Source organism: Salmo salar, chromosome ssa18 (genome assembly GCF_905237065.1).
Source record: "Salmo salar chromosome ssa18, Ssal_v3.1, whole genome shotgun sequence".
NCBI classification, from domain to species: Eukaryota; Metazoa; Chordata; class Actinopteri; order Salmoniformes; family Salmonidae; genus Salmo; species Salmo salar.
In genome coordinates this window covers 34906332-34920440 of record NC_059459.1, presented here as the reverse complement: position 1 = coordinate 34920440, position 14109 = coordinate 34906332, and the positions used below count along the sequence as shown (strand labels likewise).

The 14109-nt window shown below is 51.0% G+C and overlaps 1 protein-coding gene across 1 annotated transcript in view; it reads right to left on the bottom strand.

The window, feature by feature from the left end:
• Window positions 1–14109, bottom strand: part of LOC106563028 (E3 ubiquitin-protein ligase pellino homolog 1) — a 73012-nt gene that overhangs the window by 16895 nt on the left and 42008 nt on the right. The window contains exons 3-6 of the mRNA XM_045701795.1: window positions 11580–11709; window positions 10262–10363; window positions 2832–3029; window positions 1821–2009 (exon numbers count right to left, since the gene is read on the bottom strand). Of these exons, the coding sequence (XP_045557751.1) occupies window positions 1821–2009; window positions 2832–3029; window positions 10262–10363; window positions 11580–11709 (619 nt within the window). The remainder of the gene's footprint in view (window positions 1–1820; window positions 2010–2831; window positions 3030–10261; window positions 10364–11579; window positions 11710–14109) is intronic.

The window sequence follows — 14109 nt, the reverse complement described above, 5'->3', positions numbered from 1 at the left end:
ATCAACTACAGGCTGGGTATACTGCCATAGGCTACAGGCTCAAATCAACTACAGGCTGGGTATACTGCCATAGGCTACAGGCTCAAATCAACTACAGGCTGGGTATACTGCCATAGGCTACAGGCTCAAATCAACTACAGGCTGGGTATACTGCCATAGGCTACAGGCTCACATCAACTACAGGCTGGGTATACTGCCATAGGCTACAGGCTCAAATCAACTACAGGCTGGGTATACTGCCATAGGCTACAGGCTCAAATCAACTACAGGCTGGGTATACTGCCATAGGCTACAGGCTCAAATCAACTACAGGCTGGGTATACTGCCATAGGCTACAGGCTCACATCAACTACAGGCTGGGTATACTGCCATAGGCTACAGGCTCACATCAACTACAGGCTGGGTATACTGCCATAGGCTACAGGCTGAAATCAACTACAGGCTGGGTATACTGCCATAGGCTACAGGCTCACATCAACTACAGGCTGGGTATACTGCCATAGGCTACAGGCTCACATCAACTACAGGCTGGGTATACTGCCATAGGCTACAGGCTCAAATCAACTACAGGCTGGGTATACTGCCATAGGCTACAGGCTGAAATCCCTGACATTCACACTAAACCTAAGACATGTCAAGGAGAAGACAAAGGCCTAAACATGTTCTTGTCCTAAGTTTTGCTTTTTCCATAAATGTTTTGACCACTAAAAGGGTCTTGCTAAGGCTTACCAGGCTTCTTTAGTTGGAGCTGAAAAGTTCAGATTAAAAATAGGCCAATCTGTGATTGAAGAATATAACTTATAAAATGCCTAATTAGTTTAGTTCAACTGTCTTCCAAATATAAGCTTGTTATCCTTCACTGTTTGTAAACAACGTAAATGTAAAACTTGGTTAAATCTATATGTTTGACATCATGGATGGTCAGTCCTTGTATCCATTACTCTGTCTGTGAACATGAGAGGTTCCATTTCTCCAGCCCATCCCTCAGCTGTTTACCAAATCAGTAACGGGTAACACTTGGTTTTTGTTTAAGTCGCAGATTGCCCCTTTAAATTCAGGATAAATGATGAAGTGTGGTATTGTTCTTCTTCCCCATGACATTACTGTACCCTGCAGCTGTGTGGAGGTTCATTTAATTCATGTGACTACACTACTTTCTACAGGAGGGCTCAGGGAAGGTAGGTGACTGCACTACTTTCTACAGGAGGGCTCAGGGAAGGTAGGTGACTGCACTACTTTATACAGGAGGGCTCAGGGAAGGTAGGTGACTACACTACTTTATACAGGAGGGCTCAGGGAAGGTAGGTGACTACACTACTTTATACAGGAGGGAACAGGGAAGGTAGGTGACTGCACTACTTTCTACAGGAGGGCTCAGGGAAGGTAGGTGACTGCACTACTTTATACAGGAGGGCTCAGGGAAGGTAGGTGACTGCACTACTTTATACAGGAGGGCTCAGGGAAGGTAGGTGACTACACTACTTTATACAGGAGGGCTCAGGGAAGGTGAGTGACTGCACTACTTTATACAGGAGGGCTCAGGGAAGGTGAGTGACTGCACTACTTTCTACAGGAGGGCTCAGGGAAGGTGAGTGACTGCACTACTTTATACAGGAGGGCTCAGGGAAGGTGAGTGACTACACTACTTTATACAGGAGGGAACAGGGAAGGTGAGTGACTACACTACTTTATACAGGAGTGTAGTCACACACACACACACACAGGGCAAGATGGTGAGTGTGTGTGTGTCTCACCATCTTGCCCTGTGTGTGTGTGTGTGTGTGTGTGTGTGTGTGTGTGTGTGTGTGTGTGTGTCTCACCATCTTGCCCCGCTGCTGAGCGGAGCGGGTCTCTCGGAGGGTAAAGACGTTTCCGCAGACGGAGATCTCTCTCCAGACGCCCGGTTTGGAGTCCTCTGTGAAGCCGTGGCGAGGGTGCATCACCAGCACGCCGTTGGTGGTCAGCCCGTCCATCTGACCGTCACACGTCTTCCATTTAGCTGCCTTCTCCTGGCGGGGGAATAGAAAGTAAGTTGTTCATTGTCTTTATGGTGTCATGATTTACTGAACTGTGTGGTATGTACCTCTGAATATTTTAACAAATCAAAGAGGGAGGTGAAAATCCCCCCCCATTTTCATTTTAGTGACACACACACCTCCCCCGTCCCTTCCCACACCTCCCCTCCCCCATCCCGTCCCACACCTCCCCTCCCCGTCCCGTCCCACACCTCCCCTCCCCGTCCCGTCCCACACCTCCCCTCCCCGTCCCGTCCCACACCTCCCCTCCCCCGTCCCGTCCCACACCTCCCCTCCCCGTCCCGTCCCACACTTCCCCTCCCCGTCCCGTCCCACACCTCCCCTCCCCGTCCCACACCTCCCCTCCCCGTCCCGTCCCACACCTCCCCTCCCCTTCCCACACCTCCCCTCCCCCGTCCCGTCCCACACCTCCCCTCCCCGTCCCGTCCCACACCTCCCCCGTCCCACACCTCCCCTCCCCGTCCCGTCCCACACCTCCCCCGTCCCACACCTCCCCTCCCCGTCCCGTCCCACACCTCCCCCGTCCCACACCTCCCCTCCCCCTGTCCCACACCTCCCCTCCCCCTGTCCTGTCCCACACCTCCCCTCCCACACCTCCCCTCCCCCGTCCCACACCTCCCCTCCCCCTGTCCTGTCCCACACCTCCCCTCCCCTGTCCTGTCCCACACCTCCCCTCCCCCTGTCCCGTCCCACACCTCCCCTCCCCCTGTCCCGTCCCACACCTCCCCTCCCCCTGTCCCGTCCCGTCCCACACCTCCCCTCCCCCCGTCCCTCCCCTCCCCTCCCCCCACTCACCCCTAGGAAGATGTTCTTGGAGCTGTCGAAGCCGGCAGCGTAGATGCGTGTGGTGTAGGGGGGCGTCCTCTGACACATGACACGGCAGGCGAAGCGAGAGATGGTGCTCTGGACTGACTGGGTGTCTGAGTTACTCTGGCTCCCTGCCACCGTGTCGGTTACCACAAAGTCTATAGGGCTCTCTGTGGAGCGACCAATCTGACAGGAGGCGGGAGGGGAACGGTGGGAGAGAAGAGAAAATATGTTACAAGTAGCTTGACTTTATGTGGGAGACAGAGGGAGAGAAATGGGGAGAGAGAAAGACAGAGGGGTAAATGTGTTTGGAGACATTGACTGCACAGGTAGATTTAAAGCTAATTCCATTCAAAACAGGTAATATGTAATTTATCCACATTATAAGGTCTTATCAAGGGGGTTTACTGGTACTTCAGACTGCCTCACAGAAACAGGCTCCTGCCCTATGGGCCATTCTGACTCAGACAATACTAACTATCTTCATACTGGAACTAGTAAACACACAACACATTTCAAAGTACAAACAAGCCAATACATTCACATAAAAATATAACAATATGGATAGGTCCCAAATGGCACCCTAATAGTCCTATGGGCCCTGGTTAAAAGAAGTGCACTACTTAGGGAATAGGGGGCACTACAGAGCCCTATGGGCCCCGGTTAAAAGACGTGAACTATACAGGGCAGGGATATTCAACTCTGACCCTACGAGGTCAGGAGCCTTTCTGTTCTACCTGATCATTAATATCACCCACCTGGTGTCCCAGGTCTAAACCAGTCCCTCATTAGAGGGGAACAATGACCAACTGGGTGCACTACAGAGCCCTATGGGCCCTGGTTAAAAGAAGTGCACTACTTAGGGAATAGGGGGCACTACAGAGCCCTATGGCCCCCGGTTAAAAGAAGTGCACTACATTAGGGTTGGGTGACTAAGATTGTATGGTCTATCGATGTGTGACAGCCATCGTTGATGGTGGCGACATCGTGATGTCACAAACTATGGTTTAGCATATTTAAAACTTGACTGCAGCGCCAGAGTCTGACAGCAGGGCGAGCACACCGCAGGGCGAGCACACCGCAGGGCGAGCACACCGCAGGGCGAGCACACCGCAGGGCGAGCACACCGCAGGGCGAGCACACAGCAGGGTGAGCACACAGCAGGGCGAGCACACCGCAGGGCGAGCACAACGCAGGGCGAGCACACAGCAGGGCGACATACCAAATTCCCTTTTTACCTAACTGCCTAAATGTTCAAAATATATGGTAGTTATTAACATAAAGCAACAGAACAATGTAGAAAGAGTGGAGAGCACCAAAGCGGTGTAAAATCTCAGAGCCTAACAGCCCCCCCCTTACCTCTCCAACATGTCATGGTCCTGGGCCTGGTGTCTGGCTTATTGTTTTCCCCTCACCTCTCCAACATGTCATGTTCCTGGGCCTGGTGTCTGGCTTATTGTTTTCCCCCCACCTCTCCAACATGTCATGTTCCTGGGCCTGGTGTCTGGCTTATTGTTTTCCCCTCACCTCTCCAACATGTCATGGTCCTGGGCCTGGTGTCTGGCTTATTGTTTTCCCCCCACCTCTCCAACATGTCATGGTCTTGGGCCTGGTGTCTGGCTTATTGTTTTCCCCTCACCTCTCCAACATGTCATGGTCCTGGGCCTGGTGTCTGGCTTATTGTTTTCCCCTCACCTCTCCAACATGTCATGGTCCTGGGCCTGGTGTCTGGCTTATTGTTTTCCCCTCACCTCTCCAACATGTCATGGTCCTGGGCCTGGTGTCTGGCTTATTGTTTTCCCCCACCTCTCCAACATGTCATGGTCCTGGGCCTGGTGTCTGGCTTATTGTTTTCCCCTCACCTCTCCAACATGTCATGTTCCTGGGCCTGGTGTCTGGCTTATTGTTTTCCCCCCACCTCTCCAACATGTCATGTTCCTGGGCCTGGTGTCTGGCTTATTGTTTTCCCCCCACCTCTCCAACATGTCATGTTCCTGGGCCTGGTGTCTGGCTTATTGTTTTCCCCCACCTCTCCAACATGTCATGGTCCTGGGCCTGGTGTCTGGCTTATTGTTTTCCCCTCACCTCTCCAACATGTCATGGTCCTGGGCCTGGTGTCTGGCTTATTGTTTTCCCCTCACCTCTCCAACATGTCATGTTCCTGGGCCTGGTGTCTGGCTTATTGTTTTCCCCCCACCTCTCCAACATGTCATGGTCCTGGGCCTGGTGTCTGGCTTATTGTTTTCCCCTCACCTCTCCAACATGTCATGGTCCTGGGCCTGGTGTCTGGCTTATTGTTTTCCCCCACCTCTCCAACATGTCATGTTCCTGGGCCTGGTGTCTGGCTTATTGTTTTCCCCCCACCTCTCCAACATGTCATGGTCCTGGGCCTGGGCCTGGTGTCTGGCTTATTGTTTTCCCCTCACCTCTCCAACATGTCATGGTCCTGGGCCTGGTGTCTGGCTTATTGTTTTCCCCACACCTCTCCAACATGTCATGTTCCTGGGCCTGGTGTCTGGCTTATTGTTTTCCCCCCACCTCTCCAACATGTCATGGTGCCTGGGCCTGGTGTCTGGCTTATTGTTTTCCCCTCACCTCTCCAACATGTCATGGTCCTGGGCCTGGTGTCTGGCTTATTGTTTTCCCCTCACCTCTCCAACATGTCATGGTCCTGGGCCTGGTGTCTGGCTTATTGTTTTCCCCTCACCTCTCCAACATGTCATGTTCCTGGGCCTGGTGTCTGGCTTATTGTTTTCCCCTCACCTCTCCAACATGTCATGGTCCTGGGCCTGGTGTCTGGCTTATTGTTTTCCCCTCACCTCTCCAACATGTCATGTTCCTGGGCCTGGTGTCTGGCTTATTGTTTTCCCCTCACCTCTCCAACATGTCATGGTCCTGGGCCTGGTGTCTGGCTTATTGTTTTCCCCTCACCTCTCCAACATGTCATGTTCCTGGGCCTGGTGTCTGGCTTATTGTTTTCCCCTCACCTCTCCAACATGTCATGTTCCTGGGCCTGGTGTCTGGCTTATTGTTTTCCCCTCACCTCTCCAACATGTCATGTTCCTGGGCCTGGTGTCTGGCTTATTGTTTTCCCCCCACCTCTCTAACATGTCATGGTCCTGGGCCTGGTGTCTGGCTTATTGTTTTCCCCCCACCTCTCTAACATGTCATGGTCCTGGGCCTGGTGTCTGGCTTATTGTTTTCCCCCCACCTCTCCAACATGTCATGGTCCTGGGCCTGGTGTCTGGCTTATTGTTTTCCCCTCACCTCTCCAACATGTCATGGTCCTGGGCCTGGTGTCTGGCTTATTGTTTTCCCCCCACCTCTCTAACATGTCATGGTCCTGGTGTCTGGCTTATTGTTTTCCCCCCACCTCTCTAACATGTCATGTTCCTGGGCCTGGTGTCTGGCTTATTGTTTTCCCCTCACCTCTCCAACATGTCATGGTCCTGGGCCTGGTGTCTGGCTTATTGTTTTCCCCCCACCTCTCCAACATGTCATGTTCCTGGGCCTGGTGTCTGGCTTATTGTTTTCCCCCCACCTCTCCAACATGTCATGGTCCTGGGCCTGGTGTCTGGCTTATTGTTTTCCCCTCACCTCTCCAACATGTCATGGTCCTGGGCCTGGTGTCTGGCTTATTGTTTTCCCCTCACCTCTCCAACATGTCATGGTCCTGGTGTCTGGCTTATTGTTTTCCCCCCACCTCTCCAACATGTCATGGTCCTGGGCCTGGTGTCTGGCTTATTGTTTTCCCCTCACCTCTCCAACATGTCATGGTCCTGGGCCTGGTGTCTGGCTTATTGTTTTCCCCCCACCTCTCCAACATGTCATGTTCCTGGGCCTGGTGTCTGGCTTATTGTTTTCCCCCCACCTCTCCAACATGTCATGGTCCTGGGCCTGGTGTCTGGCTTATTGTTTTCCCCTCACCTCTCCAACATGTCATGGTCTTGGGCCTGGTGTCTGGCTTATTGTTTTCCCCCCACCTCTCCAACATGTCATGGTCTTGGGCCTGGTGTCTGGCTTATTGTTTTCCCCCCACCTCTCCAACATGTCATGGTCCTGGGCCTGGTGTCTGGCTTATTGTTTTCCCCCCACCTCTCTAACATGTCATGTTCCTGGGCCTGGTGTCTGGCTTATTGTTTTCCCCTCACCTCTCCAACATGTCATGTTCCTGGGCCTGGTGTCTGGCTTATTGTTTTCCCCTCACCTCTCCAACATGTCATGTTCCTGGGCCTGGTGTCTGGCTTATTGTTTTCCCCTCACCTCTCCAACATGTCATGTTCCTGGGCCTGGTGTCTGGCTTATTGTTTTCCCCCCACCTCTCTAACATGTCATGGTCCTGGGCCTGGTGTCTGGCTTATTGTTTTCCCCTCACCTCTCCAACATGTCATGGTCCTGGGCCTGGTGTCTGGCTTATTGTTTTCCCCTCACCTCTCCAACTTGTCATGTTCCTGGGCCTGGTGTCTGGCTTATTGTTTTCCCCCCACCTCTCCAACATGTCATGGTCCTGGGCCTGGTGTCTGGCTTATTGTTTTCCCCTCACCTCTCCAACATGTCATGTTCCTGGGCCTGGTGTCTGGCTTATTGTTTTCCCCCCACCTCTCCAACATGTCATGGTCTTGGGCCTGGTGTCTGGCTTATTGTTTTCCCCTCACCTCTCCAACATGTCATGGTCCTGGGCCTGGTGTCTGGCTTATTGTTTTCCCCTCACCTCTCCAACATGTCATGGTCCTGGGCCTGGTGTCTGGCTTATTGTTTTCCCCCACCTCTCCAACATGTCATGGTCCTGGGCCTGGTGTCTGGCTTATTGTTTTCCCCCCACCTCTCCAACATGTCATGGTCCTGGGCCTGGTGTCTGGCTTATTGTTTTCCCCCCACCTCTCCAACATGTCATGGTCCTGGGCCTGGTGTCTGGCTTATTGTTTTCCCCTCACCTCTCCAACATGTCATGTTCCTGGGCCTGGTGTCTGGCTTATTGTTTTCCCCTCACCTCTCCAACATGTCATGGTCCTGGGCCTGGTGTCTGGCTTATTGTTCCCCCCCCAACTCTCTAACATGTCATGTTCCTGGGCCTGGTGTCTGGCTTATTGTTTTCCCCCCACCTCTCCAACATGTCATGTTCCTGGGCCTGGTGTCTGGCTTATTGTTTTCCCCTCACCTCTCCAACATGTCATGTTGGGCCTGGGCCTGGTGTCTGGCTTATTGTTTTCCCCCCACCTCTCTAACATGTCATGGTCCTGGGCCTGGTGTCTGGCTTATTGTTTTCCCCCCACCTCTCCAACATGTCATGGTCCTGGGCCTGGTGTCTGGCTTATTGTTTTCCCCCCACCTCTCCAACATGTCATGGTCCTGGGCCTGGTGTCTGGCTTATTGTTTTCCCCCCACCTCTCCAACATGTCATGTTCCTGGGCCTGGTGTCTGGCTTATTGTTTTCCCCCCACCTCTCCAACATGTCATGTTCCTGGGCCTGGTGTCTGGCTTATTGTTTTCCCCCACCTCTCTAACATGTCATGGTCCTGGGCCTGGTGTCTGGCTTATTGTTTTCCCCCCACCTCTCTAACATGTCAGGTCTGGGCCTGGTGTCTGGCTTATTGTTTTCCCCCCACCTCTCCAACATGTCATGGTCCTGGGCCTGGTGTCTGGCTTATTGTTTTCCCCTCACCTCTCCAACATGTCATGTTCCTGGGCCTGGTGTCTGGCTTATTGTTTTCCCCCCACCTCTCTAACATGTCATGGTCCTGGGCCTGGTGTCTGGCTTATTGTTTTCCCCCCACCTCTCTAACATGTCATGGTCCTGGGCCTGGTGTCTGGCTTATTGTTTTCCCCCCACCTCTCCAACATGTCATGTTCCTGGGCCTGGTGTCTGGCTTATTGTTTTCCCCTCACCTCTCCAACATGTCATGGTCCTGGGCCTGGTGTCTGGCTTATTGTTTTCCCCCACCTCTCCAACATGTCATGGTCCTGGGCCTGGTGTCTGGCTTATTGTTTTCCCCTCACCTCTCTAACATGTCATGTTCCTGGGCCTGGTGTCTGGCTTATTGTTTTCCCCCCACCTCTCCAACATGTCATGTTCCTGGGCCTGGTGTCTGGCTTATTGTTTTCCCCCCACCTCTCCAACATGTCATGTTCCTGGGCCTGGTGTCTGGCTTATTGTTTTCCCCCCACCTCTCTAACATGTCATGTTCCTGGGCCTGGTGTCTGGCTTATTGTTTTCCCCCCACCTCTCCAACATGTCATGGTCCTGGGCCTGGTGTCTGGCTTATTGTTTTCCCCTCACCTCTCCAACATGTCATGTTCCTGGGCCTGGTGTCTGGCTTATTGTTTTCCCCCCACCTCTCTAACATGTCATGGTCCTGGGCCTGGTGTCTGGCTTATTGTTTTCCCCCCACCTCTCCAACATGTCATGGTCCTGGGCCTGGTGTCTGGCTTATTGTTTTCCCCCCACCTCTCTAACATGTCATGGTCCTGGGCCTGGTGTCTGGCTTATTGTTTTCCCCTCACCTCTCCAACATGTCATGGTCCTGGGCCTGGTGTCTGGCTTATTGTTTTCCCCTCACCTCTCCAACATGTCATGTTCCTGGGCCTGGTGTCTGGCTTATTGTTTTCCCCCCACCTCTCCAACATGTCATGTTCCTGGGCCTGGTGTCTGGCTTATTGTTTTCCCCCCACCTCTCCAACATGTCATGGTCCTGGGCCTGGTGTCTGGCTTATTGTTTTCCCCTCACCTCTCCAACATGTCATGTTCCTGGGCCTGGTGTCTGGCTTATTGTTTTCCCCCCACCTCTCTAACATGTCATGGTCCTGGGCCTGGTGTCTGGCTTATTGTTTTCCCCTCACCTCTCCAACATGTCATGGTCCTGGGCCTGGTGTCTGGCTTATTGTTTTCCCCTCACCTCTCCAACATGTCATGGTCCTGGGCCTGGTGTCTGGCTTATTGTTTTCCCCTCACCTCTCCAACATGTCATGGTCCTGGGCCTGGTGTCTGGCTTATTGTTTTAAACACAAAGTAGCCCAGAAGACAGAACGTTCCAGATGTGCTTTACCCTGATGATCCAGACTAAATAACACCCTACACCTGATACGACTATAATATTGGTTTTTAAAAGGTAGGCTAATATAACAGATATCTGAGTATTTTGTATGGACAAGAGAAGCACTACCAAGTAGAAAGTCTGCTGGTGGGCAGATGAAAGCAACATTCACCTCCACAAAAACACTGTTTACATTGATATCCATACTGAATGAAGCACTTAAAACGGACCTCACGGACATCTGTAACCTTTTCACTTCATTTAAGGGGGACATTTGCCTTAAAATTTTGTTTTTGTTGCAACTGACTTAAAAGTGAAGGAAACTAAGAGAAAATGTCTTTAATATGTTTTATACAACTGGGCCCAGAACTCTGAGTTTGTAGTTACCTGGAACATGTCTGTGTTGTTATCATGAGTATACTCCACCACCACCGTCTGACCTCTGGATAACGTGTAGGAGATGCTGTGTTGGTCCTTGTTGCTGATGGCCTGGAGAGGAGAGGGAGGGAGGGGAGGGAGGGACAGAGAGGGGAGGGACACAGGGAGGGACAGGGAGGGAGGGACAGAGAGGAGGGAGGGACACAGGGAGGGACAGGGAGGGAGGGACAGAGAGGAGGGAGGGAGGGACACAGGGAGGGACAGGGAGGGAGGGACAGAGAGGAGGGAGGGAGGGACACAGGGAGGGACAGGGAGGGAGGGACAGAGAGGAGGGAGGGAGGGACACAGGGAGGGACGGACAGAGAGGAGGGAGGGACACAGGGAGGGACAGAGGGGAGGGACAGAGAGGAGGGAGGGAGGGACAGAGGGGAGGGAGGGACAGAGGGGAGGGAGGGAGGGACAGAGGGGAGGGAGAGAGGGACAGAGGGGAGGAAGAGAAAGACAAAGGGGAGGGAGAGAGAGACAGAGGGGAGAGAGAGAGAGACAGAGGGGAGAGAGGGAGAGAAGGGAGGGAGGGAGAGAGGGACGGAGGGACAGAGGGAGGGAGAGAGGGAGGGACAGAACAGGGAAAGACGGGGGATGAATGGAGAAAAGAGGAACGTTCAGTATAGAAATGTTGAACAGACAAGGTTCTGTCCTCAGCTCTTTTTGTTATATTTCTATCTGCTAAGTAACGTTCTAGACGTTTCCCCCTCCCAAACACACCTCAACCACTATTCCAAATCCTCCCCAATAATGCCAGCCTTGTGGTTTAACAGGCCTGTTTAAAGACTTAATAAACAGGATGGAAACAGACATGTGTTTCCAAGGACACACACACACACACACACACACACACACACACACACACACACACACACACACACACACACACACACACACACACACACACTTTGTAGGACATCTGTCTGCTGCCCTTCATTGGACAGTTCACACTTAACTCTCCCGTAAACAGCCAGTGTGTTCCGTGTGTTCATAAAGGCATGGTTCACATACTCACACTGTTAACCAAGGCAGGAGTGTTATGGGGTTGTGTGTGTGTGTGTGTGTGTGTGTAGGTTTTTAATTGAATTCCACTAGTTTTTTTTACCTTTATTTAACTAGACAAGTCAGTTAAGAAAAAAATCTTATATACAACGACGGCCTACCAAAGGGCAAAATGCCTCCTGCAGGGACTGGTGCTGGGATTAAAAATACAAATAGAAGACAAAACACAAATCATGACGAGAGACTGGTAGGGGTGTGTGTGTGTGTAGGTGTGTGTTACCTTAGCTGCCTGTGCGGTGCAGGCAGCGTGCACTGTGCTGGGTCTGACACCATTAGCCTTGGGCCTCCTAGACAGACTGAAACGGCTTTTCCTCCTGCCTCGATCACCGTTGGGTAGAGAGCCATTGTACCTAAAGACAGAGAGACGGAGAGAGAGAGGGATAAACAAAGGGATAGGATGCCATTTGGGAAGCAGGAAGTGTTCCTAGAGCAGGCAGGGAGAGTTGCTGTGAGTTCACAGACATGCCTGTCATTGTGTGTGTGTGGGCTTGTATTACTGTCCTTGTGGGTACTGGAAAACCCCCAACGTATTTCCCATGTCCACATGAGGACAAAGGCTAGGTATAAAGTTAGGGTTAGGTTTATGCTGTGTGCCTCTGTGTTCCAGCTCTGCTGATAGCTCACTCGTCACTGATAGACCAACACTACTGTTATAATCATCTACCTGACAGTCTGGAGACCAACACTACTGTTATAATCATCTACCTGACAGTCTGGAGACCAACACTACTGTTATAATCATCTACCTGACAGTCTGGAGACCAGGACCAACACTACTGTTATAATCATCTACCTGACAGTCTGGAGACCAACACTACTGTTATAGTCATCTACCTGACAGCCTGGAGACCAGCACTACTGTTATAATCATCTACCTGACAGCCTGGAGACCAACACTACTGTTATAATCATCTACCTGACAGTCTGGAGACCAGGACCAACACTACTGTTATAATCATCTACCTGACAGCCTGGAGACTAGGACCAACACTACTGTTATAATCATCTACCTGACAGTCTGGAGACCAACACTACTGTTATAATCATCTACCTGACAGTCTGGAGACCAACACTACTGTTATAATCATCTACCTGACAGTCTGGAGACCAACACTACTGTTATAATCATCTACCTGACAGTCTGGAGACCAGGACCAACACTACTGTTATAATCATCTACCTGACAGTCTGGAGACCAACACTACTGTTATAGTCATCTACCTGACAGCCTGGAGACCAGCACTACTGTTATAATCATCTACCTGACAGCCTGGAGACCAACACTACTGTTATAATCATCTACCTGACAGTCTGGAGACCAGGACCAACACTACTGTTATAATCATCTACCTGACAGCCTGGAGACTAGGACCAACACTACTGTTATAATCATCTACCTGACAGTCTGGAGACCAACACTACTGTTATAATCATCTACCTGACAGTCTGAAGACCAACACTACTGTTATAATCATCTACCTGACAGTCTGGAGACCAGGACCAACACTACTGTTATAATCATCTACCTGACAGTCTGGAGACCAGGACCAACACTACTGTTATAATCATCTACCTGACAGTCTGGAGACCAGGACCAACACTACTGTTATAATCATCTACCTGACTGCCTGGAGACCAACACTACTGTTATAATCATCTACCTGACAGTCTGGAGACCAACACTACTGTTATAATCATCTACCTGACAGCCTGGAGACCAGGACCAACACTACTGTTATAATCATCTACCTGACAGCCTGGAGACAAGGACCAACACTACTGTTATAATCATCTACCTGACAGTCTGGAGACCAACACTACTGTTATAATCATCTACCTGACAGTCTGGAGACCAACACTACTTTTATAATCATCTACCTGACAGCCTGAAGACCAACACTACTGTTATAATCATCTACCTGACAGCCTGGAGACCAGGACCAACACTACTGTTATAATACTCTACCTGACAGTCTGGAGACCAACACTACTGTTATAATCATCTACCTGACAGCCTGGAGACCAACACTACTGTTATAATCATCTACCTGACAGCCTGGAGACCAGGACCAACACTACTGTTATAATCATTTACCTGACAGCCTGGAGACCAGGACCAACACTACTGTTATAATCATCTACCTGACAGCCTGGAGACCAACACTACTGTTATAATCATCTACCTGAGACCAGGACCAACACTACTGTTATAATCATCTACCTGACAGCCTGGAGACCAACACTACTGTTATAATCATCTACCTGACAGCCTGGAGACCAACACTACTGTTATAATCATCTACCTGACAGCCTGAAGACCAACACTACTGTTATAATCATCTACCTGACAGCCTGGAGACCAACACTACTGTTATAATCATCTACCTGACAGTCTGGAGACCAACACTACTGTTATAATCATCTACCTGACAGCCTGGAGACCAGGACCAACACTACTGTTATAATCATTTACCTGACAGCCTGGAGACCAGGACCAACACTACTGTTATAATCATCTACCTGACAGCCTGGAGACCAGGACCAACACTACTGTTATAATCATTTACCTGACAGCCTGGAGACCAGGACCAACACTACTGTTATAATCATCTACCTGACAGCCTGGAGACCAACACTACTGTTATAATCATCTACCTGACAGTCTGGAGACTAGGACCAACACTACTGTTATAATCATCTACCTGACAGTCTGGAGACCAGGACCAACACTACTGTTATAATCATCTACC